Source organism: Girardinichthys multiradiatus, chromosome 4, assembly GCF_021462225.1.
Source record: "Girardinichthys multiradiatus isolate DD_20200921_A chromosome 4, DD_fGirMul_XY1, whole genome shotgun sequence".
Lineage (NCBI taxonomy): Eukaryota > Metazoa > Chordata > Actinopteri > Cyprinodontiformes > Goodeidae > Girardinichthys > Girardinichthys multiradiatus.
Genome location: NC_061797.1, coordinates 29,080,747 through 29,107,917, shown reverse-complemented (window position 1 = coordinate 29,107,917; position 27,171 = coordinate 29,080,747). Strand labels below are relative to the sequence as shown.

General features: G+C 39.1%; 2 protein-coding genes and 1 long non-coding RNA gene across 4 annotated transcripts in view; 2 read left to right on the top strand and 1 right to left on the bottom strand.

Annotated features, from left to right (window-relative positions):
- tcf12 (transcription factor 12) overlaps positions 1 to 5,584 on the top strand; it is a 78,105-nt gene extending 72,521 nt beyond the window's left edge. Inside the window, exons 16-20 of the mRNA XM_047362716.1 lie at positions 33 to 138; positions 231 to 390; positions 1,026 to 1,255; positions 2,195 to 2,348; positions 2,758 to 5,584. Coding sequence (XP_047218672.1) covers positions 33 to 138; positions 231 to 390; positions 1,026 to 1,255; positions 2,195 to 2,337 — 639 coding nt within the window. The 3' untranslated portion in view covers positions 2,338 to 2,348; positions 2,758 to 5,584. The remainder of the gene's footprint in view (positions 1 to 32; positions 139 to 230; positions 391 to 1,025; positions 1,256 to 2,194; positions 2,349 to 2,757) is intronic.
- A 7,319-nt stretch (positions 5,585 to 12,903) lies between these two features.
- LOC124867003 lies at positions 12,904 to 23,948 on the bottom strand. The gene is made up of 2 exons (XR_007037967.1): positions 23,815 to 23,948; positions 12,904 to 13,270 (listed from the first exon to the last, which is right to left on the bottom strand). It is a non-coding gene; the product is annotated as an uncharacterized LOC124867003 (long non-coding RNA).
- cgnl1 (cingulin-like 1) overlaps positions 13,199 to 27,171 on the top strand; it is a 38,708-nt gene continuing 24,735 nt past the window's right edge. For both annotated transcript variants that reach the window (XM_047363160.1, XM_047363159.1), the window contains exons 1-8: positions 13,199 to 13,308; positions 18,491 to 20,187; positions 20,312 to 20,406; positions 21,981 to 22,086; positions 22,322 to 22,423; positions 23,838 to 23,974; positions 24,527 to 24,659; positions 25,836 to 26,048. In XM_047363160.1, coding sequence (XP_047219116.1) covers positions 18,541 to 20,187; positions 20,312 to 20,406; positions 21,981 to 22,086; positions 22,322 to 22,423; positions 23,838 to 23,974; positions 24,527 to 24,659; positions 25,836 to 26,048 — 2,433 coding nt within the window. In that variant the 5' untranslated portion in view covers positions 13,199 to 13,308; positions 18,491 to 18,540. The remainder of the gene's footprint in view (positions 13,309 to 18,490; positions 20,188 to 20,311; positions 20,407 to 21,980; positions 22,087 to 22,321; positions 22,424 to 23,837; positions 23,975 to 24,526; positions 24,660 to 25,835; positions 26,049 to 27,171) is intronic.

The following is a 27,171-nucleotide window of genomic DNA, read 5'->3' as shown; positions in this document are numbered from 1 at the left end:
TTCTGTACATGGGCTTCCTGTCTGTGTTCCAGCAGGGTGGTGACGACGCTGCAAGCCTGAGCAACAGCCACGGAGGCCTGCCCAGCACCGGCTCCACCTCCAGCTCAGAACTTAACCATCAAGTGGAGGCATTCAGAGGTCAGGGGCACTTCTCACATTCTTGTATCTTACAAGAATCTGCAAGTCTGCTCTATAATGTCTCACCTCTATATCTATTTCACTGACTACAGGTCTTATTTCAGGGTTGTGTGGTCAAATCCCTGCTACCCTGGAACTAAAGATTGAGAAACAGGAAAAGGATGATATGCACGATAGCCTCTCTGATAATAAATCGGATGATGAGAGTGACCAAAGAGATATGAAGACGCCCAGAGCAGGCCAACGCACAAGGTAGGAATGTTTCCGAACAGAGAAAGCTTGGATTTATATAGGATTCACCAACAGCAAGCAAACGAAGGGGCTGCATATCGGATACTAAAGTCTGACTGGGATGTTTGGTATGAACTGTGTAGTTACTTATTTAAAGATGTATGACAATGGGAAATAATTCAGGTAGCTCAAAATTATGATGTTGAACTGGTAACCAGTTTGCTCATAGTAGGAGTTGTGTCTTTGCAGGTCCAATAAAAAGTGTTTTTCTTCAGTCTTTGGCAGTAAATACAAATATTACTTTAATAAAATATTAGGAATATTTAAAATACATAATGTAACTATCACAAATTCAATATAATAAACAAAATATTTCAAGCTCTTACTAAAAATATTATTTCATATATAAATAAATAGATGCACTGAGACTGTGTCAGCTGCAGCTTGTTGTCTAGTGATCATGGTCTTGGGTATGTATAGTAGCCTTGGATTTAAAATGTGGATAGCAAAAAATTAATTTGTGGTATATAATTTTGCCAGTGCATCAAGGGGTCTTATATAATTAAAATGTTTGTTTCTTCTTGTGTTCAGTCAGACCTCTGTTACAAGAATCAGTTTTGCAGTTATCCTGACTCTGTCCTCTCTCCTCCTCGCAGCATCACCGAAGACGAGGACCTAAATCCAGAGCAGAAGGCTGAGCGAGAGCGTGAGAGGAGGATGGCAAACAACGCCCGGGAGCGCCTGAGGGTCCGAGACATCAACGAGGCCTTCAAGGAGCTGGGCCGCATGTGCCAGCTGCACTTGAAAAGCGAGAAGCCCCAGACTAAACTACTCATCCTCCATCAGGCTGTGGCCGTCATTCTTAGCTTAGAGCAGCAAGTCAGAGGTCAGTGCTGCAACCCTGCTGCAGCTGAAATGTCAATGCTACCTCACATCAAGTCAACCCTGGGCTTTTTTTTTTTTTTTTAAACACTTGAACAATTGCACTACAGTAGATCGTTGAAGATGCTCCTGGCTCTATTGTTTTTATTTATTGAATCAGAAAAATCATAGGTGGGATTATTTCTGAAGCAACCTGCAATTTCACATAGACTTGGTCAGATTTAAAATAATTTTCTTCTTATATGTGAACAGATATTAGAGTTGGTCTAAGGCTTTTTTCTTACACTTTTATACTTTTATTTGTTTTTTCAGACAAAATAACTGAATAAAAACAGTATATACTTTTTCTTCCTATTAATCAAAAATCATTTAAACAGAAAGTATTTAAGACATTTATAAAAATTATCTCTTAACTTATACCTAACCTATTTAGTTTAAAAGCCATTGGCAGAAACTAGATGGCGGGTCATGGAATAATGGAAATGAATACATAAATTAAAATAGCGTGTGAAACATGAAATAAAAGCACACTTCGGTGATGGCTGATTAACAAAAAAAAATTTTATTCACTTAAAAAAAACATACGATAAAAAGAATAAAGTCTTAAAGAACAGTTATGAAAACACATATAACAGTTAAATTAGATTGAAAGATGCTTAGATGTTTTATATTATATATAGATGGGGATCTTCACATATTAATACTGAAACAAAACTTTGCACCACGCTGTAAAACCTGCAGGAAATCATTAGCTCACCATTTGTGCTTCCTGCATAATTATAGTTCAGTTTTTATGACAGTTGTGTCCTCCATGCACTTAGTAAATGCTGGATCTTGAAATTACTAACATGTTTTGAAGCTGTCCATCTTTCCTTGTAGTTGTTTGTTCTAAATCTTCACTATCTGTCATAAAAATTTAAATTCTGTGCCTCTGAATCCGCAGAGCGAAATCTGAACCCCAAAGCAGCCTGCCTTAAGAGACGAGAGGAGGAGAAGGTGTCTGGGAGTTCCAGTGACGCCCAGCAGGGGCACACAGGAGTCCATCCAGGCCTGACCGACTCATCCAACCCCATGGGACACCTCTGAGCAGGAGACAGGTACTCTTTCCTCAGGATCTAAACCTTTTCTACATCTCAAGAACACTTGTTTGATTCTATTCATTTTTGTCAGATTTTATCTTTCTGATATTTTTATTGTATTTTCAGTATATATACATTTTTTTACTTTAACGTATGTATTGTTTGTAATGATGTACAATCAAGCAAAATATCCATTACAGTTTTCTCTAAAATCTCCGATCTCCAAACATTTTATTTTAGGAACATTATCAAACGAAAATGCTAGTTTTAGTGAAATCACCCAAAATAACATGAAAGACACAGATAAAACACCCAAAGAAATCCATCAAATGATTCTATTTGCATGAAAAAAGAAAGAAAATACTACATAAATATGTCAAAATTAGATCTTGTTAACAACACTACATTCCTGCCCTCTTCTTCCCAGATTGATGCGATGCAGATCATTTCTGCGCTGTGTGAGCTGGAGACCCTGCATCCCAGTGACAGACTGCACTCATGGTTTGCCACACCAGTTACAGGAGACAGACCACTTGAAGCGAAACTAAACGAGTCTAACACGATCAAGCCCTCCGATTAAAGAGAGCCAAGCGTCCAGCTCCATCCGACCAGTTTCCATCTGCAAATTTCTCCCCGCAAAGAAAAGCTAAAATCCACAGCACATATCAGTGTCTGCAAGAAGAACGTGTTGCTCCTGAACAATCAGAGACTACGCAATCTCCTCCGGCCGTATGTGGAAATTGCCTTGTGCCTAAACTGAATTGACGAATGCATTGTAATAGCTGTTTTGTTTTGTTTTTGTGTTTCTTTTTTTTCTATTTATTATGTTAATGAGCTATAAGGTGTATGCCTAACGGGAAAGTTTGGTAAAATCACAGAGAAGCATGCGGCTTTTCAGTCGATCTATAGTTTGCCTGTGTCACCGTTAAAACAGAGCACTGCACCCTGTTCAAGTCTTTGGCAAGTCCAAGAGGAGGGGAAAACATTTGGGCACTGAGAAGATTGAGATTTATTTATTGGCCAGTTTCAACTAATATTTATTCCCCTGAAATAAAAAATCTTAGCTTTTAGATGCAATCAACAGAATTGTCCAATGCTTTTTTTTTTTTAAAGAAGATTTATTATTTATATTTATTTGTTGTTTGCCACTGACCACATGGGAAACCAAAACTACCTAATGTGTATTTTTCTGTAGTTTAGAAGACTGAGAAACGCTGATTCAGGCCCAGCTACACTAACGCCCCAAAGGTGACAGTCAATTGGCCAACTGTAGTTTTACTGAAAGCTCAGATGTAGTTTTATTTTTGTTTTTCCCTCCGTAGAAACATCAAAAGCAAACTGTTTAGCATTCCCTGCATATTTAGTGTCTTAACTAAAAGAAAAACGGGACCTCACTGCCCTGTTGTCCCTTTGCCATATAGTGTTAAACACAAGCAGCTCACTGGTTTTACAGATTCCTGTCAGCAGTTACCCTCCTGATCCTTAGCATCCTGATCAGTATATTTTCTATTAGTGTTTGTTGTTTTGTTGCCACCAGCGAATCAAAATGCCTAATGAGATGTAGTGAAAAGGTAAAAGTAAAAAAAAAGAAAACGACGACCATGCTTTCTCCTGGCCCGATAAACATTTCAGTTTTCTTTCTGTTAATATTTTAAGACATTAAACTTCCAGCTCAGTTATTTGGAGTTATGCTTATTTTTGTTGTACAGAAGTCCGTTCTTCATTTTGACTTCCAGCATTATGACGTCCAGTCTCAATCAGCGGAGAGAGCATCTAGGTTATTCCTCAGTCATGTTTAGATCAAGGTTAGATTAGATACTTCCTGGATATAATTGGACGGTTGCTCCATAAAGAACAAAAGCAATCAACAAGGTTTCCTTTTACATTTCAAAACACTGATCATGGCTTTATTTCGTTTTTTTCTATCAGTGTGCATGCTTTACATCTCTCATTTTTTGTATCTTTGGTCTTAAGACTTGCTTTATATTCCATATTTTTCTTTGTATATTATGTCCTGTCATCTTCTCCACCTGAAACAAGGCGGCCATGATCAGGACGAGTTTTCAGGACAACAAAGGGACGTCAACTAGAATAAATGATGCTCAGCAGGAGTTTACATTCAACACTTTTGTTATTGTGATGAATAAAAACAACATAATCTGTACTCTCGGACTGAACATGGCCTTCTTCCTTCAGTATTTCATGACCTTGTATTCATGTTGACAGACTGTTGATTGAGGGTGTAATCTATGTCACTTCCAGCTCTAACTTCCTTCATTTTGTTTGCTGACTCCCTGTTCTTCTTTTGTTTGTTTTTTTTGCTCCTCTGTTTGCCAAGTTAGACTTTGCTGTATTCCCAGATGCTTATCCTTGTATAATATATGAAAAAAAGAAAATGAAAAGAAAAAAAAAAAAATCATTTGGCTTATTTTTCACTGTAGTTAGTCTTTTATACAATAATACTGTAAGAATATTTCTTGAATTCTAAATATTACTCTTTCTAGATTTTTGAAAGCAAAAGTTTTGAGTAAAAAGTTTCTTACTTTATTTTACTATATTAGATAGTAAAATGTACGGTTATTTACCATAACTTGTCAATTATTACAAGAGATTTACAAATGGCAGAAGACAGCAGGACTGCAGCTCGTGGTTTCTTTAGTAGGTTCTTTAAAAGGCTTCGTACGAGCTGCAGAAAATGAGACTTTCATCTTCCTCTCCGCTGTTGGTTGGTCGACAAAAGATTTGATGTTGTGTCAAATAAAATCTGTTGATCCGCATTAAAAAAAAAGGCAAAGGAAAAAAAACAACTGTGGCATCGAGAATTTGAATATTTTCTGTCTTTTTCAACAGGAAAACATGTATATAACATTTATGTTGCAATAAATGTGCCATCTTTTTTTAAACTGGATTGTATGTGCATTTATTTCTCTCTGAGCAAAGAGGTTTCTTTGTTTTCCTCTCAGATTTGACCTTTTCCCCATCGCATAAACATTTGTTTTGTAAACCAACACGTGCAAAGAAAGAATGACGGTCACCTCAGAAACAAGACTCTTCATTTAGACTTTATTATTAGGTTTTCTTTTTGTTTGTTTGTTTGCTTTTGGAGACATTTCTACAGTGGATTTAGGCCAAATGAGTGTTTTATAGTATGTATCTTCTTTTTTTAAATACTACCAGTGGACCATTGTAGTCTGTATGAAAAGTAATATGAATATATATGTTTCTATTTTTAATAAAGTGTGATAGCAGCGTGACGTACATGTGCTGTGGTCCTTTAATGCCTCAATCTTTAGTCAATAAAAATGATGGCCTTTACTGATTTAACATGCGGGTTCATCTCGATAAATTAGAATAGCATCACACACAATGATATATTTGACGCGTTTGTTCGTTTTGATGATTGTGGCATGCAGCTGAAGCAGCTTCACTGTAAAAACTGACATTCTCCTTAACTTGAATGCATTCATTTCAACGCCACTAGCTATAATGGGTTTTATACAGAATGTAAGTTTATGTGTTTTCCAATGTTTAACTTGTAGTTGTAATTTGTCTGCGTGTCAGAGTTGAGGCCATGCAAATCTGAATGCTGACTTCACTGGTAGTTTAAGGCAGCCTTTGAACTTTCATTTCTACGTTAGGAGACATAAGTTTTTACGGTTTTGGATTCTCTGGCTCTCCAATTTTCCACCAGACTCTGAGACGTTGATTTTCAAATGAAACTTTAATGTGATGAGAGTGCTCTGGAACAGCAGTCCTTCACCCAGATAAGACACTTCTGATGTAGTCTCTGGTACAGCAACAGTGTTAGCAAGCTCACAATCATCTCAAGCTTGTGATTATCATTTTTCTGTCACACTTTTGCCCTCAACTTTCCATATTGATGTTGGATACAGCATTGCATAAGCAGCAAGCTTATGTAAAGATCCTTTGTGGCTTATCCTCCAAGTGGCTGAGGATGAATCCTGTCTAATGTCGGTCATTTTCCATACCAGATCACAAGGAACACCCTGGACAGGTCACCAGTCCATCGCAGGGCAACACACAAACATCCATGAACACACTCATTCAGGGCAATTTGGAGAGACCAATTGTTTAACTGGACTGTGGGAAGAAGCTGGAGTACCCCGTGAGAACCCACGCATGCACAGGGAGAATATGCAAATTCCATGCAGAAAGACCAAGAGTCAAACCCAGGACACTTCTTGCTGCAAGGCAGCAGTGCTACCCACTGTGCCACCATGCAACTCCTGTCTAATGTACAACTGTCAAACCAACTATATCTTCCCCATGCCTGTTTAGGTCATAACATTTTTTACTTAAACATTATTTTTTTATTGGTCTTATGTATTATTCAATTTTTTTGAGAAGCTGAATTTATGGTTTTCGTTAGCAGTGAGCTATAATCATCAAATTAGCAGAAACAAAAGCCTAAAATAACTTAATTTTGTGTGTAATAAATGGAATTATTGAAATAAATGAACTTTTCATGATATTTCATTGAGAAGCACCTGTATGTGTATTTGTACTGCTCTTGTAGGGCTTTTTTCTGCTTCTTCTAAATGGCTTACTTTAAATTACATCAAACAACATCACTGACATTAAGGCAGCCATTATAAAGCTAAACAGTGGGGTTTTTTTTACAATGGTTTCTATTACCCACTATCTTCCCTGTTCTGTGACTGAATCCCTCATGTGCGGAGAACCTGCAGAGGCCCATTATGCCATAAATGCTGGGACTCACACATCTGCACAGAATTATATTCATGCATATATCAGCATGACAGTACTCATCCTCTGAGGGTTGATCTCAGTTCAGGACTCCGACAGAGGTGACGCTCGGAGGGAAAAAAGTGCTGACTGCCGTTTCAGTCTGCGGTTGAGCCTTGGAGATGGGGCGTAAATCGTAGATCTGTCATCTGACAAAACTCATCGCAGGGATAAGCAGAGCGTGTGAGAGTGGTGGGTGTACATGTTTCTTGTAGGAGTGGGACCACCATGTTTGAAGGCTGACTTCCTGTCAAGGCTGCCGGCTGAGCCAGCTGACAGAAGGTCCTTGGCTCGCATCCTTGAAACTGGACCAAAGAGCCTGCTGCTCCTCCTGCGCTAACAATGAGATCATCCAACTTTCAGAAGGCAGGCTGCACTCAACATGCCTCTTGTTCGTCACACTTCTCTTTCAGTTTCTTGTCAGAGGTTGTCAAAATTCACAACAGCAACACAGCAGATTGGGGTTTTTATGTAGAACAAGTGCTTTCTGCGCATCAATGTGAGGTTTTAGCTGCCATGGTGCCTCATCTAATTTTGAATTATAACAATAACAAATCTAGCTCAACATGTAAACCTCCACTTCCCAGTTTCTTTTTTTTTTTTAACTCTAGACTGCAAACACCTAGGTTTGTCATCTGTAGGTATTTACATCTGGATCTTGATTAAAATAAATTAAAGTGAATAATACCTAATATCTAACTGCAAGCTAGATATTCCTTGGTTTACACAGTGGTGGAGTAGTTCAAACCTGGCCTGGATTTATACATAAAGTGTGCATGTTCTCTCCATGCATGCATGGGTTCTCTCTGGGTACTCTGGCTTCCTTCCACAGTCCAAAAACATGCATGCTAGGTTAATTGGGCTCTGTGGATGTTCTTTAGGTGTGTGTGTCTGTAAATAGTTTTTTCTCTGCCCACTGACTGATGGAGATAGAGAACAGCCTCCAAGTAATCCTGCAAGGATTAAGTGGGTATAGAGTATGAATGGGTGGATGAAATTCTTTGCGTTAACCACTTAGGCCTCCTTTTCAGCTGGTAAAATGGGTGCTTTATGGAGCTTTAGTCTGGAAATTGATTTTGTCAGTCCAATGAACCCCATTGTTGTTCTGACAGTTTGGGTCATACTGCATCTTAAAAGATCGCCTGATCAGTTGGGTTGCATCTGTATTTAAACTGGATGACAAAATTCTTGTGTAGACTTTGGAGTTAATGTTGCTTCTACCATCATTTTTTGCATCATCAGTGACCATTTTTGAGCAGGTTCCAGAAGAACCTTGTCCTTTCTATTCTTCTTGTTACTATTTGTTTGCATCTTTGTTAAGAACTTCAGCAGTACTTCAGATTATGATGCCTCCATTCCTGCCCCCTGTAGGTTGTTGGCCAGCTAGCATTTACTTATGGGACCCATTCAGATAGGAAAAGGGTCCCAGTTGCGATTATGCACAGGTTACAGAATGGTCCCGTGGTTATTGCCTACATAGGTTTGTCACAGGATAACTTTGGGTAAAAACTGGGGCCCATACGGTTTCTTAATTGGTTGCACATTCACAGCTCATTTTCCTAAGTCTCAATTGAGACACAGTTGAGATTCACAGAGAGTGCTGATCTGCGTTTGCAGATATGGATTGTATTTAGTCAACCCAAATGAGTCCCATGTATTAAGTTCATCTGAGCCAGATTTAGCAAAGAGAAACATGTTCCAGTACTTTTGGAAGGGAATGTACCTCTGCAGTACTTGAATTAAAGAGGCTGGGCTGGCAACCCTAGAGTCCTCCTTACTGTATAATTACAATAGGACTGGGCAATGCACTGAGCATGCCCAAATAGCCCAGCTGTGGCACCTCAGTGGAGAACAGAGCTACCATTGTGTGGTGCTGCTGCAAGCCAGCACAGAGGTTAGAAGTAAATACTGTGGAGCTGCACAGGCTTCGCAGACACAAATATAAACACCATAACTAACAATACAGCAAAGGAAAGCAGCCAGCTGTGCCTCAGATTTCTATTATGGCTCAACAGCCAAGGCAAGCTTCATATATATATATATATATATATATACCATCAATATCATCTGATCTTCTTGCTCATAAATAAAAAGACTAGAATGAAACAAATTAACCACTGAATCCTTATTTTTCCATATCCACAAGTAATAAAAATATAGCATGTGCTCAATTTCTTTCATTACAGGTCCTTCTCAAAATATTAGCATATTGTGATAAAGTTCATTATTTTCCATAATGTCATGATGAAAATTTAACATTCATATATTTTAGATTCATTGCACACTAACTGAAATATTTCAGGTCTTTTATTGTCTTAATACGGATGATTTTGGCATACAGCTCATGAAAACCCAAAATTCCTATCTCACAAAATTAGCATATCATTAAAAGGGTCTCTAAACGAGCTATGAAACTAATCATCTGAATCAACAAGTTAACTCTAAACACCTGCAAAAGATTCCTGAGGCCTTTAAAACTGCCAGCCTGGTTCATCACTCAAAACCCCAATCATGGGTAAGACTGCCGACCTGACTGCTGTCCAGAAGGCCACTATTGACACCCGCCAATTGAGCACAGTGATACCATGGTCAGTAAACCATTTACCAGTGGTTTTGGCACTGTGAGCAGGTGCCAGGTCGTGCTGAAAAATGAAATCTTCATCTCCATAAAGCTTTTCAGCAGATGGAAGCATGAAGTGCTCCAAAATCTCCTGATAGCTAGCTGCATTGACCCTGCCCTTGATAAAACACAGTGGACCAACACCAGCAGCTGACACGGCACACCAGACCATCACTGACTGTGGGTACTTGACACTGGACTTCTGGCATTTTGGCATTTCCTTCTCCCTAGTCTTCCTCCAGACTCTGGCACCTTGATTTCCGAATGACATGCAGAATTTGCTTTCATCTGAAAAAAGTACTTTGGACCACTGAGCAACAGTCCAGTGCTGCTTCTCTGTAGCCCAGGTCAGGCGCTTCTGCCGCTGTTTCTGGTTCAAAAGTGGCTTGACCTGGGGAATGCGGCACCTGTAGCCCGTTTCCTGCACACGCCTGTGCACGGTGGCTCTGGATGTTTCTACTCCAGACTCAGTCCACTGCTTCCGCAGGTCCCCCAAGGTCTGGAATCGGCCCTTCTCCACAATCTTCCTCAGGGTCCGGTCACCTCTTCTCGTTGTGCAGCGTTTTCTGCCACACTTTTTCCTTCCCACAGACTTCCCACTGAGGTACCTTGATACAGCACTCTGGGAACAGCCTATTCGTTCAGAAATTTCTTTCTGTGTCTTACCCTCTTGCTTGAGGGTGTCAATAGTGGCCTTCTGGACAGCAGTCAGGTCGGCAGTCTTACCCATGATTGGGGTTTTGAGTGATGAACCAGGCTGGGAGTTTTAAAGGCCTCAGGAATCTTTTGCAGGTGTTTAGAGTTAACTCGTTGATTCAGATGATTAGGTTCATAGCTCGTTTAGAGACCCTTTTAATGATATGCTAATTTTGTGAGATAGAAATTTTGGGTTTTCATGAGCTGTATGCCAAAATCATCCGTATTAAGACAATAAAAGACCTGAAATATTTCAGTTAGTGTGCAATGAATCTAAAATATATGAATGTTAAATTTTCATCATGACATTATGGAAAATAATGAACTTTATCACAATATGCTAATATTTTGAGAAGGACCTTTATGTGGCTTAAACTTTTCAGCTGTAACCACAAATAAATGTTTCCAGTCAGGACACACCACCTTTGAGCAAATTTTACACATTTCTCAAGAACAAACTCTACAATGGTAATGGATCTACAATTAGAAATTCCTCACATTATGCACCTTGATTTTAACTTTATACCCAACTTCAGGTCATTTTAGGGGTACAATTTCACTTATGATATTTAAGATTAATTGTTGTCCGAATCACTTAAAGATGCTTTATTTCCTTACTAAGAATTCCTTTCCTTTGCTTTCCATTTTCACAAGATGTTCTATTTTGGTTTGATCTGTTCAGAAAACCTGGTTATGATTTTAGCAAACTGCGTCACGAACAATATTTTTTTGTTTCCTCTGCTGTATCGAGCACAGTAAAAATGCATTTGGAAATGTGTTTAAATGGTGAGTATTAAGAGTGTTTAATACTCACCATTGAAATTATTAACATTTCACTCAATTAGATTGATTGACAAATGAAATATGTCATAATGTTTTACTTGTCTGGCCGTTGTATTAACAACTACAGTTTAAACAAAAATTTCATTATTATGAGTAGCAATTGTTAAATTGTTGTATTTGTCAAGGAGGTACCAAGTTTGTAGGATTAAACCACGGAGCTAAAACTATGAGGATGTAGTGGTTTAATACAACTGGTATTCATAGTTTTATATATCAGAATGTGTTTTGCATTAAAAAAAACAAGAAAGCACCAGAGTGCTTACCTAATTTCTGTTAAAAATAAGCTATAATAGCCAAACAGTAAAGAATAGGTGCAGGTTAGGTCATTTCTGCATACAGCATGTTAGATGATGGATATTAGATGGTATCTTCTCCAAAAATCTAAGATGAAAATTTTCACTTCGAGGAGAAATAAATGATAGAGAAAAATCTATGTTACTTTTATTTAAGAAACAAGTTACGCAAAACACAAAGAAATATTAGTGAGAATGAAATACATGTATAGTGTAGATATGGCTTAGATACTGACCCATTCAATAAATTGGAATATAAATAAAATGTTAATTTATTTCAGTAAGTAAATTCACAAAGGGAAACACATTATATTTATTAATTACACACAGGCTAATGTGTTAATCATAATGATTTTACAGCTAATGAAAACACAACATTTAACATTAAAATATTGAGTCCGACCAATAAAGAAACATTTTTAATATGGGCTTCATGAAAAGCATTTTTATTACCTGCTTTAAGGTTATTTTTAAAAGGCACTTTTAGTCTGGCTAATGAGCCTCATTGAAACACATGTACTAATTTATTGAATATGTGTATAGATAGATAGATAGATAGATAGATAGATAGATAGATAGATAGATAGATAGATAGATAGATAGATAGATAGATAGATAGATAGATAGATAGATAGATAGATAGATAGATAGATAGATAGATAGATAGATAGATAGATAGATAGATAGATAGATAGATAGATAGATAGATATGTCATGATTAAAGAATACATTAAAGGGGGAAATTGTTTAGAAATTCTCATTTCTTGGATATTTGTGTGGGATCTCAGGCTCTATTATGAATAACTATGTGATGCATCTGTGGCTTTATGAGAAAGCTGGCTGACAAAACCAAGTGAGGTTATTATAAATGTGTAATTTTTTGCTGTGTGTGGTTTTGAGAAAAGCTGTGAAAATCCTAAAATTATGAAATTGTTTCATAAGAATCTATAATCCATGTATATATGTATAGATATATATGTATAGCTGCAATGTTATTAAAAGTCTCAGTTTAAATGCTGTCTGCCTTCGTAGGTTTCTGAGGTTGAACATGTCCTAAGCTTCTGTCCTCTTCTTTAGTCCACTAGATGACGCTCTAGGGTTTTAAAGACAGGCAGTATAAATTACATTTATGCAAAGTGCTAATAAGAAATGTAATTCTGAGTTTGAGGGGAACACAGACGTGTATAATGCTTATAAACTAGTTACTATTTTATTTGAGGAAATAAATCATTTTCAAATTTTCAAAAAAGGGGAGAAAGTTAAAATTATGTTTTAAAGACATTTCTAAAGTATTAATTGACAAAAGATAATGAAGACAAAAATATTTTAGGACCAAGAAATCAGCAACTAAAACTTGCAGTTTTTATTTTATTTATTTATTTTTATTTATTTCCGTCCATAATGTAGCTTTTTAAAAATTACCCTCTGCTGGTTTCAGGGCGTGTGAAAAGTCGACTCGGTCCAAACTGTCCTGCAGGTCCTTCCAGGTCTGTGGCGTGGAAATCCGCTCCGCCGCGGCGCTGCCGCCGTGTTTTTGAGTGGGTGGGCGAGTTTCTGCGCTCCTCCCTGGAGGTGGAGCGGCGGACTCCTCCCGGAGGCTCGGACGGACGGACGGGGCGTCCTTCTCCCTCTCACTCAGGAGACTTTACCGGAGCAAATAAGTTTGCAGAGTGCAGCAAGAGTTTCTGTCTTAGAGAAAACTCCAGTCCAACGTTTCTAACCTGCGGAAAGGAAGATCCAAGAAAGAGACACGATCCTGGTGAGTAAGAGCTTTCAGAGGGACAGAAAATTAACTTTTAACGCTAAATATGACAGATCAACCCGCTCCAGGTTGTCATTGGCGGTGAGCAGTTGACAAGAGGCAGAAAATTGATGATACTTAACTTTTTCTGCTGTAAACTCGGAGGCTGGAGGCGAGTTTCCACCTGTTGCACCGAGCGTCAAAACTGACCCAAACCGATCCAGTTTGTTCACTTTAACCAGCAGCCTCCTGTAAGACTTCCAGTTAAATAAGCTTAAGGGTTTTGCCCTGTAACGACACTGATGGGGATTTTGCCAGTGTTTACACTTGTTGCAGTACCAACACAACCTGACGCTTAAATTCACGTTACGTAAGAGTGCCTTATTTTCCCACAGTGTAAATCTGGGCTCGACAAAGTGACATGGGTTACTTAACTTCTTTTCTTACTGGACACATGCACTCTCTCAGCTGTGATCTGTTGTGACCTTTTGGGTGCAAAGCACACGGAGTTTCAGAACATACTATAAATCTATAGCATAAGTTGTGTAAAATGTTGTGTATCCTGTTTGGTGTGTTCTGTTTCCTTGTTTTCTGGTGAAGATGACTTTTTCTCTTTCATTTAGAGAGGTTGCATTAATATATTACCACCACACAGTGACAGGACGCAAAGTAAAAAACAATCAGCCCACATGCGTGAACAAATCAGAGTTAAAACCTTTGCAGACACACCAGAGTCTGGGCCTTACAGCCCCTTGCAAAGGTTTTCATACTGTTTTCGTGTTTTATGCTTTATCTGGCTTTTATATAGAACAACAGAAAGTAGTACATAATTGTGATGTTGAAGGAAACTCATTGTTCTTTCAAACATTTTTACTAAAACAAATCTGAAAGGATGAGCGTGCATTCAGCGCAGCCAATCAGCTGAACTACAAGTCTATTGTGTTATGTCTCTACCAGCTTTATGTCTCTGGAGACTGAAAATGTTGCCCTTTCTTCTTTGCAAAAAAGCAGATTGGAAGGAGAAAGTCTGTCAACATCAATCTTCAACTCTCACCACTTTGACTAGGCCATTCTAGCACATGAATATGCCTTGATTTAAACCATCCTGTTGTAGCTGTGGCTGTATGTTTAGGATCATCCTGCTGGAAGGGAAGCTCCATCCCAGTCTCAAGTCTTTTGCAGCATTTTGCAGCAGGATTGTCCTGTATATTTGCTGCATTCTAGCTGTCGAAGCTGGGAGTGATGTCGCACCCAAATTAATAGCGTTTTGGTTGCAAGTTGATAAACAGCGGGATTCGATATTTGTTATGCACTACGTGCTGTTGGTCTACCACATTTAATCCCAATTAAATTAATTGGATTTGGTGATTTTAATATGACAAAATGTGGAAAAGTTCAAGTTCTGTGAATACTTTTAAACTGAGCTCTAAAGCTCTGCAGCACTGAGGTCAGTGAAGGCAGCACAGCCATCATGGAGGGCATCGACTCAGTGATGTGGTCCTTCACTTGCAGTGGAAAAAAACAATGAGGGGAAAGAACTCTTGCACATTTAGTTGAACCTTCATGTATCAGACAGTGGTAACAGCAAACATAAAAGGCTTTGTTGTGTCGCCTCCAGCCTTATTCTGTCCTTGACTGCTCTCCTGGACAGGACACTTTACCTCGCTTTCCTTTCATCTCAACCTCCCTGTTTGTTCTAGTGTGTTTGAAACAGAAATATTCTAACTGAGCCTGTGGTTCCAGTTGAAGTTGCTCACTTGCTAATAAAAATCAAAATGAATCTTGTGCGTGTTTTGCAGATTAAGTTTGCAGTGTTTTATTGGTGCTAACAGAACTAAATTTACAGCTTTATGAGCTGACTGTCAGCCTGGAATGAAAAGCATGAAGCGGCCTAATTTTCAGTGGGTGTGGGATCTGTTGAGGCTCTCTCTTATAAAGGCATCTATCACATGAAGCAGCAGGACTGTGATGTCCTTCCAGCTTGACACGTAACATCACTCCTGCTGAGTGTTACTGGAAGCTGTCTGCCAGATAAAAATAACTGAGCTGAAATTATCTGCTTGATAAAAGAGACTCAGAATATGTGATCACATGCAATATTTAGTAAAAGAAACCAATCTGTATCCATCTATATTAGTGCCTCAGTACATGTAAGAACAAATAGCACAGATTGGTTTTCAGAGCACATTGTGTCTTACCACCGTCCAACTCTATAGGAGACCTGCTTCTTCTGAACACTCCATCACTTCTAAATTGTTCTATCCTGACTTATCCCCTGCTGATGTTTTATATCCTGCCTCGGCCTTTGTTCTCAGCCTTATCAGCGTCCTTCCTCTTGGCTCATCTCGTTCCGTGCTTGCATTGTAACATCAGGTAGAACGGGTTGCTGACAGCAAGGCAAACATGAATCTGTTCAAATCCCATTGTCTGCTGAAACACATGGTGCCCGCTAATGGTTTCCCAGCAAAAGTAAGCTTGAGCCGCTTACTTTGATATTTGTAAACAGTCGTATTTTTGTTGCCAGCTGAGCTGCTTTTTTTGCCATCTGGTTGTAAATCTGTCAGAATACCCATGTTGAGCTGAAAAACTTTCTGCTGGCCTTTTTGTTTCTTTTGGCTGCAAATGTAATGACATGACTAGAAAAGTGCTGTATAAATTCAGTTCATTTAAACTCCCCTGTTAATTTTCCAGGTTTTTGAGACTTAAAAACTGGGACCATGATAAATCATTTGATAATAATTCCACCTTTATGTATGTTTTCACATATTTCATGAATAATTCAACTAAAAATAAAGAACATTTGTTTGGGAAAGAATAAGAAATTAAATTAGAAAGGTTCGTAAGTATGCACACCCTTAAAATAATGCTTTGTTGAAACACCTATTGATTGAATGTCAGCATTCAGTGTTCTTAAATACACCTCTGCCATCAATTATAGTAAATCTGATAAACAGTACATAAAGTGCAGGGTTTACTTGACATCTGTACGTTCCTGTTTTCCAGCTGAAGCCATAGTTTGCAGAGAGGTTATAGAGAATAAAAAAAAATCATTCACAAATGCTCAAGTCAGGAGAAGGGTGCAAAATATTCAGTTTTATTTTATTTATATATCGCCAATTCACAACACATGTCGTCTCAAGGCACTTCACAAAGGGTTTGGAATGGTGTAGGGTTGTTGGGGAGGTTAGAATAAACTACTGAGTGTTAGTTTGGCCATTTTAGAATGGGCTATGTGTAGGGGTACTAAGTTGATAAAACATGTCCATTTAGAGCCCACTGGTGGTCATTGTTATACTAAAAACCACAAGGATTGGGGGTACCTCTCTCTGTCAGACTGATTATAACCATTGGAAAAGAGAAGGGGTCACACAGGTAGCAGAAATGGAGGGTGTGTTTGCACCTGAACCATAACTGAGCCGATTTAGGCTCAGTTATGGCCTAAACCGGCTCCCCCTAACTCCATCCAACAGGGAGGGAAGAAGACAGAGGTAAAAATCATTGGAGAGTGTTGGTTCCTGTTGCATTGTGTGAAAGGTGGGTAACTTTAAAATGGGCTAAGTCAATTCACTCGAATCATATAGATTTCAAGTCAGGCACATGCATTCCAATTAATAACTAACCATTGAACAGTACAATCAGATTCAGTTATTTATTCAAATAGGATAAAAAGTTTTTCCATCTAAGGAAAACCAGCAGATTGCATCCATTCAGTGACTTGTAGCAGTCACTCCTCCTGGATGAGCAATAACTATATATTGCTATCAGCCTCTCTTCAGGTAAGCCCACAGATTATGCCAGAGTTAGTTCTGGACTCTGGACAGTCAGTCCAAAACTGTAATTATCCTCTGATGAAGCCATTTTCTGGTTGATTTTGATGTATTCTTGGACTCCCTAAGTTGCTGAAACCTTCACCTGTCAGCTAAAGAGCTAAAATTGTTCATAATGTCATCCACTTTGACAAAAGAATCCTCCAAAATCAAGAAAATTAACCACCAAACACAATGCTGCTGCCACCATGCTTCACAATGGGCATGGTGTTCTTTTTGGTGATTCTCAGTGCACTTTCTGTACATATATAACATATATTTTGGAATTGTGACCCAAAAGTTTTAGTTCGTTTCATTAGACCAAAGCACTTTCTTTTCCAAGGCTTTGGGAGATTTTAGATCTATTCATATAGAGAACACAGCAGATTGTTTTCACGACCAGTAGAACCCGACCAGTATTTGTGGGAAAACCTGCTGCAGTTCCTACATTGTTACTGACTCGGGCTCTGGCAAGCCATCTTCACCAGTATTGGTCTTCTGGTTTTATAAGTTTCGGAAAAAATATTTAGTTTAAATCCATGTGGCTCCAAATGTTCTCCAATGGTGAATATCTTTACTGTGCAACTATAAATATAGTTGTAAAAATAAAAATACTGTTGTAAAAATGTTTGTATCCTTCTCCTGACTGATACCTTTAGACTGTGAGCAGTTACGAAAACAGCCAAAGTATTTCAGGTTTGTCAGGTTACTGTAATTGATGGCAGGTGTGAACTGAAGAAGGCTGAATGCCGAAACTGAATCAGATGCTTCAACAAAGTCTTACATTGTTATATTTCCCCCCCTAACAGATTAAATTTTTAATTCAGTTGTACAGGCTATATGTTATATTAAAAGTTTTGAAACTTGGCATATTGTTTATTATAGTCTCAGAAGCATTTTATCAAGCGTATGCACATTTTTGACAGCAGCTAAATGCCCGTTTTAGTGCTGTAGAAACGAGATCTCTGAGGTTACTCTGTAATTCTAACTGATTCATTTTTAAGTATTATTTCTGTTTGTGACAAAGACCTACTCATCTGCAAGGCTCTTCTCAATAGTACCTTCTCATATTTGCCTGTAATAAACCTGCGTCATGTTTTGACTCATGTCTTCAAGGTGATTGTGGTTTCAGAGATGTTTACATGCAACAGTGAGACATTTTTGTCTCCTGAATCATTTGGTTGGAGCACATTAAGTAGGCAGTCTTACAGAAAACATCACCTTGAAGATAAAAAAGATTAAAGAATGCAAAATAATAACAGAGTATTAAAGTGGAAGGGATATAGCTGGATGCAGCAAGTGTTTAATGTTTAGTCTTTGGCTCTCTTTTCATTATTGAATTATGCAGCCTCATCTCTGACTAATCCAGCCTGTCTGAATCTTTGCTTGCATAGGTGGGCAACCTGATCCAGGAAGAGGGATTTATTTTCCTTCTACATTCCTGATGGAGTCCTACAGAGTGACTGGCATTCCTAACAGCGGACCACAGCGGGGCTACACTCAGCCACCCCGTTCTTCCAGGCCTAATAGTAATGGAGCTGGTACATATGGCCTTAGTATTCGTGTCCAGGGTATAGATGGACACCCCTATGTGGTCCTCAACAACCAGGACAGGGGTTCTCAGTCATATACTGATCCTAACAGCAATGGCTACCTTGACACAGAAAGTTCATTTATTGAGAATTACCAAGATTATAAGTTTAGAGGGGATAAAGAAGCTGGATCCAATGATCCCTTTATGGAGTACAGAACACAGAAGATGATGCCTTACACTGGTCCTCAGAATGGGGTTACTGAACCGCAAGCACCGAAACCGTCCACGCTTCTGAACTTTCAGAGGCACCCTGAGATCCTCCAGCCGTATGATCCAGAGACCAACAACCTAAACCTTGAAGGGTTCAACAGCCTCCCACCTAGGCCTGTGCCTCAAGCTGATGCTGGGATTGAATACCAGAGTCCTTACCCAAACCATGAATTACGAGGTCCCTCTGGTTTCCGGTCCTCAAGCCTGGGTCGGAACAGAGATCGCACACAGCAGGAGAAGAGGCTGTTTCCACAAACGGGCCTGAACGCGGCCAACACAGAAACACCTCTTCCTAAACCAAAGTCACAGTCTCAGTCATTGCCTTCAACCCAGGTGGCTCAGCCTCAAAATAGAGCACAGTCCCAGCAGATTCAGCCTCAGATTAAACCTTACGTCACTAATGTGAATCCACCTCAGCCCAAGCAGACCTCTAAAACTCCACCAGTACCTGCAGCCCAGCCTCAGCAATCCCCTGTTTCAAGTCCCCCAAGTGACCAGAGGAAGACGTCTCCCACTTCCGTGCGTAGTGCCAACTCCAGTCTCGAGCGCATTCACCACGATCCTGACATCCTTCCCCTATGCCGGACCGACTCCAGTGAGCCAGTTCTTCAGTCCTCCTCCCGGTCGCGTCACTCCTCCTTATCTTCCAGCAGTAAGTCTCTGATAGATGAGCAGATGGAGGCTCTGTATTCAGACGCCATAAACCGCCACGAGAATCGCCGCTACATTCCCTTCCTCCCTGGTTCAGGGAGAGATATAGACACAGGATCGACCCCTGCCGTCGATGAGCTTATCGAGAAGTTTGATGGCAAAGAGGGTGGTCATCAGCGGAGGGGCAGGGCAGGGCGCAGAAACAGGATCGATCCAGAAGACAGAAAGCGCTCGCGTAGCGTGGACAGTGCCTTTGGGTCAAGAAGTGGCTCGAGCTACACGGACGAGTTTGGCCGATATCAAGGCACATCAAAGGAGCACGTCCTGCGGCCGTCGCAGCTGCGACTGCAGAGGATGGCAAGTGGTCAGGACCCCTGGCCTATGGCTGTAGATGGGCCTTCATCTTGTGCCACCAGTGCACCAGGATCCCCCCAGAGCTCCATCTCCAAAGGCACTGGATCTATACGAGGTTACACAAAGCCACAGTCACGCCCCTCTATACTGTCTTTTAAGAGCAGTGCGAGTGAAAAAAAGCCATCTTCTGTTGAAAAACTATCAACAACATCACTGTCCTCCTCCCTGTCCAATCCCCCTTCTACCACTGATAAAAACATCAGTACTGGGGCAGATGTTCAGGTAAAAGACCACATGCCCACCCTGTAATGATACACATATGGCTTAACTTGCTTGAAGTTGGATTTTCTTGCTCTGACCCCATGGGTTTCATTAAGATCCTCTTGTCTTTCCCCTTCACATCCAGGCCACACCTGATCTCCTGAAAGGTCAGCAGGAGCTTTCACAACAAACACACGAGGAGACAGCCAAGCAGATATTGTTCAGTTACCTTAAAGACGGGTGAGTTTTCTAGACTTTTATTTAATCGTATGTGCTTATGTTTAAAAAAACGTTACCTGATACTGGTACTAAGACATTTTGAATGATTGGTAGATCGTAATAGTGCTACTTTGCTCATATTTCTTTCCCATCCTGACCAGTTTTACTTGTCTAGAATTTGTTTTAACAGAAGTCACCTTCTGGCTGAGATTTCTCTACAGGAAGACACTCGCAGCCCCTAAAGTGGAGACTTGATTGATTTTTAATTTAAGTTCACGGTTCCAAACCGAATGAGAACTTTTTCATAAAATCTTGACTGGACTAGCTAATTCATCACAAATTCGTTTTACTGAAGCACAAAACTGAAGTGCACACAGTCAAGGTGATGGAGAACAGAGTACAGGTTGGGAAGGTTAACCTGGCATGTTAACAATCTGCCCGAGTGTGCTGTTTAATAAATATCTGACAGCCCGATCAAACTGTCTTTCTCCATGGAAATTCATATAACTTTTTTTCCAAAGTGCCTAAAAAGAAAAGAAAACGAGAAACTTTCCTCAGTGTTCCCTGCGGTCTTTGCAGCTTTTGTTCTTTGTTTGACGTGCTCTTGACTGACAGCGAAAAGGCAACCAAAGTGAACTGAATAACATTTTTAAAAATAACTATGCTAAGAAGCCAGTCTGACTTCTGTAACAATCAGCAATAACAGGTTGAAAAGTAGTATTTGTTAATGTTTCTAACATTTGCAAAGCGAAAAAGTGACTTGTTGCATTACTGCATTCATAGTTTTGCACTGAGAAGCTTTCCGCTCGGTACAGTTCCTTCATTTGCTGCAGGCTTTAAATATTGCAGAAAGTCCAGGAAACTGCTTGGGTGTGTTGGAGCGCAGGTCAGGAGTCACAGGAAAAAGAGAAGGAAAGGAAACACAGATGGAAGTGCAGGGGCTGAAACTGAGCTGCATTCCCCAGACTCAGAAGACAAACACCCACCAACAGAGGTTGCAACGCTCTAATGAAAATCATCTGTCGAAGTGCAGAGGACCTTGATAGGGGATTTTGGCTTTCTCTTTCAGATTTTAAATAATAACAAAAAACATGTATTGCTGGTGTCCTTCAGAGTTGCAAACCTAGGTTTTGTTTAGTTGGAAGCTGGAACATTGAATGTTCCTCCAGGTCAAGAAAGCTCTGTTATTTTTGTTTTTTAGTGCATATATTGATAAACTTTTTTGTCTTTTGTCAATTATAAACTGAAGGGAAGCTGATATTAAAGAACTAAAATCACCAATAGAATATTGGAAACTCTAAGTGGATATATCTGGTTTCTTCCTATTAGTTGACCTGATGCAGACATGAGGTAGCAATCCCCCTACACAGCAAAAAATATAATAAAAATACATTCCTGTTTATTTGATGTTGTAATAAAGCAGTTTTTTTCTGCAAAGTGACACATAAAAGCGCCATTAAACCTTTCCGATCTCTACTAAGCTGGGATTGAACAGCCTGGATTTTAAGTCCTGATCCACTGTAAAAACCCACAGAGTCATTTTCCCAAATCGTTTTGATTAACCGTAATGTTTTTTTAACTTTTTGTGCATGCAGAAGCAATGATGATGATGAAGTGACGAAGAAGAAGGTGAACTTGGTCTTTGAGAAGATTCAGACGCTGAAGTCTCGTGCCACAGGAAGCACACAAGGCGACAGCAAAGTGAGTGTTTTGTTGCATCGGCTTTTTTGCAGTGTTCCTTACCCCGACTGTAAAGTAGACATCTTTATTTTCAGCTCTTTTTACCTAAACTAAATGATAGTTTTGTTTAGTTCTTTATTGTAGACCTCCCTCAGAAATAATAATGACTACACAATCTGTTTGTGTGTTCTTATTTATGATAGATCAGTAGAAAATAACCATGTGTAAATGATAAATATCTGATTTCTCCTCCCAGACCCCGGACCTTGCTGCGGAGACCAAAGCTCTGCAGGAGCAAAATGCTGAACTGGAAAAAGAGATCGTTGAGCTGAAGGGACAGCTGGAGGAACAAATAAAGGTAACATCATGCAGCTGTAATGCTGATGACAGTCTGTATATGTGGATACATATCTTTAATGCTGATATAGTTGTTTTAGAATATCTTTTAATCATAGCTTTGCTCTTTAAAGTGTTCAGGTCTAAAGTGGCAAACCTAATACAAACAGCACATTTTTGCTGGGAAAAAAACCTAACAGCATTAGAGCAGTTAGATTCCTTTTCTGAAAACCTACAATTTTGGTCTTCTGTCAAGCAAGGACAATTTTATAAAAGCTAGATAGAAACTAAGGCTGTCACAAGAAGTAAAAATCAGTATTTTGGAATGAATAATTTTGTTGAGACTTTTTTTTTTCTTAAACCTTTTATTAAAACTGTTTTCCTCCTCATAACCGTGTGTGTAGAGTAGCCCCTAGCTGCCGTCACAGCAGGGTGTATGTCTGCGCACACTGCATGCGTCAGCAGTGTTCGCCACCGATCATTGGTCGGTTCCGTCTGAGTCACAGTTTTAAAAACAAACATCCTGGATAATGTGTCTTTTCCACCATCAAATGACCCATCTTATAAAAGTGTTTCGAAGTTTTCAAAGGCGGTCTAAAGTATAAGAGCAATTAAAGTTAGGTGACAATGACAAGGGTTCGAAGAAGCTGTGAGGTTTTCCGTGATCCACAGCAGCTCCGGCACCCTGCGTGAGCAGCTGAAGAGATGACACACAGCTATTAATGCTGAGCTGACAGGAAAGACGCATTTTATTGATAAGATCCTGAACGCACTCTGTTGTCTCTCTGCTACGTTTTGTTGCAAATAAGTGCTTATAGTAAGGTTTTAAATCCACATTGATTATTAAATAACTCTTGTGTCTGAGACTGTTAATTACTTCATTTAATCAGATTTAAAATGTAGATAATGTTAATATCTAAATAAAATATAAATCAGAAAAGCTAATAGATAATACAGTTATTAAATATAAATTTTGTCTAAGTGAAAGTCTCCATTATTACATCTTAAGTAAAGAGTTTAATAGGTTATTTTTCTTTTGGAGTTTCATTTGATATCACATATTCAGGATTTTGTGCTTATTAAAACATGAATAGTAATGCTTTAATTAAATTAAGTTTTGTAGTGTTGGGATTGCCACATTTTATACTTTAAAGTGCAAAGTGTATTTTGTGCTTTATTTTAAAAAATAAAAGCTAAAATTGCCTTTTTTTAAGGAAAAAATCCTTAAATTCCCTTATTTATTGTTTAGATTAATCAAAAAATATATTAATAAGAACATGTATATAGTGGCAGCCCTAAAAACCAGATGAAAAAAGTACAAGAAGGAAGAAAATACAACGATACCCGGAAATGGTCGGATCAGTTCAAGTCAATAATACAATTCTTATCAGAAAACAATAAATAAGTACATACCTATATTCTGTTTTTACCACCAGAAGAGTCAGGCTGACAGAAGGACAGCAGCGGGTTTAAAGGAGCTGCAGCAGGAGCTCCAGAGGAGCCTGGATGAGTGCAAGAAGCTGAAGGAAAAACTGGCTAAAACAGAGGCTGAGCTCAACACCTCCGTGGAAGAGTGAGTGCAGACTGCTGCATGAATCACGAATGATTACCCTACTAGTTTATCTTTTCTGTGGAAACTGTCTTGTCAGTGCAGGTGTTTTACTTCTGGTAAACCTTTACACTGGTAGATATTTGTTTTTGTAGACTGTTGAACACAAAGTGCAAGTGTTTTCTTTGAGAAGTTGGTTAGGGAGTATGTTTTTGTGGCTTTTTCTGTTAAGGCTTTTGCATTTTCTAGACTGGAGGTGTCCCGGTGAAGTTGCATGAATGCCTGTTTTTGCAGGCTGTTGACTGGTTAAATGTTCAAACTGGTTAATCTTTTAGTGAAAATAGATTTTGTGGTTAGGTCTATATAACTATAGGAATTTATGAAAGGTGTCTTACAACCATTATCACTAGTAATCCCCTTGTTGTCACATGAGTGCAGGTTAGAGTCGGCCTTTTAGGTAATTTCTGACGTCTCATATTCAGCTGAAGAACAGATGCTCCCATTTATGTGTGTGAATTAAAGTGCAGCTGCATGAAGAAGCCCTCTCCTGTGCTGACATGTTTTGTGCTTTGTCAGGCTTTACCAGGTGAAGATTGAGCGGGAACAGTACCAGACAGAGATCAGAGACCTGCAGGACCAGCTGTCAGAGATGCATGACGAACTGGACTCAGCCAAGAGGTCCGCTGCTGACGGAGAGAAAGACATGGCGGTAAGCTGTAGTGTTTATTGTCAGACTGACCTGTGCCAATAATTACTCCACCAATTTTCCTAAATTAAAAAACTGGTGCTGTGTTGTTACAAATATTATATACTTGTTGTCTTTTTGAGAAATTAAATGCTCGAAATAAAAATAGTTTTATTAGAAGGTTTAGAAAATTGTTGTTACTTTACAGAATAAATAAAATGTTTGGCTGTGCTATATGTAATGATCTGAAATGTTTAAAAGGTTCCATTTTATATAAACACTACCCAAGTAAATACAAAAAGCAGTTTTCTAGTGATAAGATAATAGTACCAAAAAACCCAGAACAACATCCAAAGCAATGCAGGGATCGTGGGCCTCAGGTAAGGTCAGAGTTCATGATTCAACAATAAGAATATGACTGGGCAAAAATGGCCTCCATGGCTGAGCTCCAAGGTGAAAAATAGTGCTGACTCACATTTCCCAAAAAACAGATGATAGCCAAGATTTTTGGGAAGAAATTCAGTGGACTGACCAAACAAAAGTGAAACATTTTGTCTGGATCCATTACATAAAATTAACACAACAAGAAAAAGAAGATCAAGTCTACATCTCAGTGGCTTAAAAAATAAGCTTTTGCAGTGGCCTAGTCAAAGTCTGAGTGAGCTGTGCCCTGAACCTAAACAAGCTCTTCATCTATGAAAATCCTCCAATGTTGTTGAATTAAAACAATTCTGGAAAGCAGAGTGGGCCAAATTTCCTTCTCAGTGATGCTAAAGACTCATTGCCGGTTGGACGGTTGTTGTTGCTGCCAAGGGTTGCACATCCAGTTATTAAGTTTAGGGGGATTTACTTTTTCACATTAGGTCAGGTTGGTGTGAAAATGTTTCTTTCCCTTTAATAAATGAAATCCTCCTTTCAAAACTGCTTTTTGTATTTACCAAGCGTATGTTTGTCTGATATTATATTTTCTTTGATGATCTGAAAACATTTAAATGTAACTAAAAACAACAGATAGAAGAAATCTGAAAACAACAACTCTTTATATCAGTTAATTTCTGTCAGTAGTATTTTATAAGTATTTTTGATTAATTCTTTAAATAGACAAGGGTTTTTAAGGACAAGAAATTAAGGATATTGGTTGAACTCTGCAGATAAACACACGTCCAGGATAATGTTACGAGCTTCCCTTTCTTTCCACAGGACATGATGCAGCTTAAGGTGGAGATGCAGGAAGTTCTCATGGCTAAAGAGGAGCAGGATGAACTGTTGAGGAGGCGAGAAAGGGAGCTGGCAGCCCTCAAAGGAGCTTTGAAGGACGAAGTAGCCGCTCACGATCAGGAGGTGGACAAGATGAAGGAGCAGTATGAGAAGGAAATAAGCAGGCTGCAGACATCTTTGGAGGAGGCCAAGCAGGTAATCAGCCTCCCTACCCTCTCCTCCCTGCACTCCCTCCTCCTCTTCATTTAGTTTGTGGTTCCCCTCCCTCCTCCCAGGAACACACCCCATCACAGAGAAGTGTCGAGATAAGCACACCATGAGGGGGAACTGATAGATCTGCCATATGTTTGCCGTAAGACCTTGGTGTCATGCTTTGATCTTTTCACCATTTTCTCAGACACCAGAAGGTTGTAAAATGATCAGGATTGCATATGATGGCAGAGTTACCAACCACTGTCCTATGGATTCAGAGACCTGCCTATAAGACATAACTAATTAATTCAGTGAGAACAGTATTTTAAGTATATTACTATATACTTACTATTACTGACCTGTAAGAGAAACCAGACTGCTGAAAAGCACGTTGTAGTATCTTCTCCTTGGGTTACTGCTCTTCATAAAATGATTCAGTAGAGAAGGGGCCAAAGCATGCAAAGTACTATAAACTAACATAAATATCTGACTATTTAATTCTGGTTATGTTTAGTTAAAACCTTAGTGATGGTATGAGTTTAGTTTTTAGCCGATAAGTTTGTTGATATAGTCTGTCTATATATTGTAGTTAAGCACTTCCTGTTTTGGTTCAACATGCCGAATTGTAATTCATCTGTGACACAGAGCCATTGTATTTATACTGAGATGAAATAACAAACAGGGGGTGTGAATAAATCAGCAAGGCAATGTAGTTTATGTAGGTAAATACTATCATGTTACCCCAGTGGCAGCTTTACACTCATGCTGTAAAAAAGGCAGCTGACTTCAATTAACCCTTAAATTCCAGCCTCACCACTGTAGATATTTTAATGTGATAAGCAGATGGTTTTCTGCAGATGATTTGCACGTTTGCAAAGGTATGCAAAAGAGTCATTTCATTTTGTAATGACTTGAATCTTCCTAAGTAAATTACGCACAATGTACAGTACTGAAAACTATATTTATCTGCAGCTAGAACCTCAGTTCCTTTCAGTGGAGTTGTATAAGCAGAACAATCTGGAATCAAAATGGCTAATTGTAGCTTATCATTCGGCATGGGAAAATGTGAGCTTGTTTCCTTATCTGCCACCTTTCATATAAACTTTAATAGGAAGTGAAGTCTGGA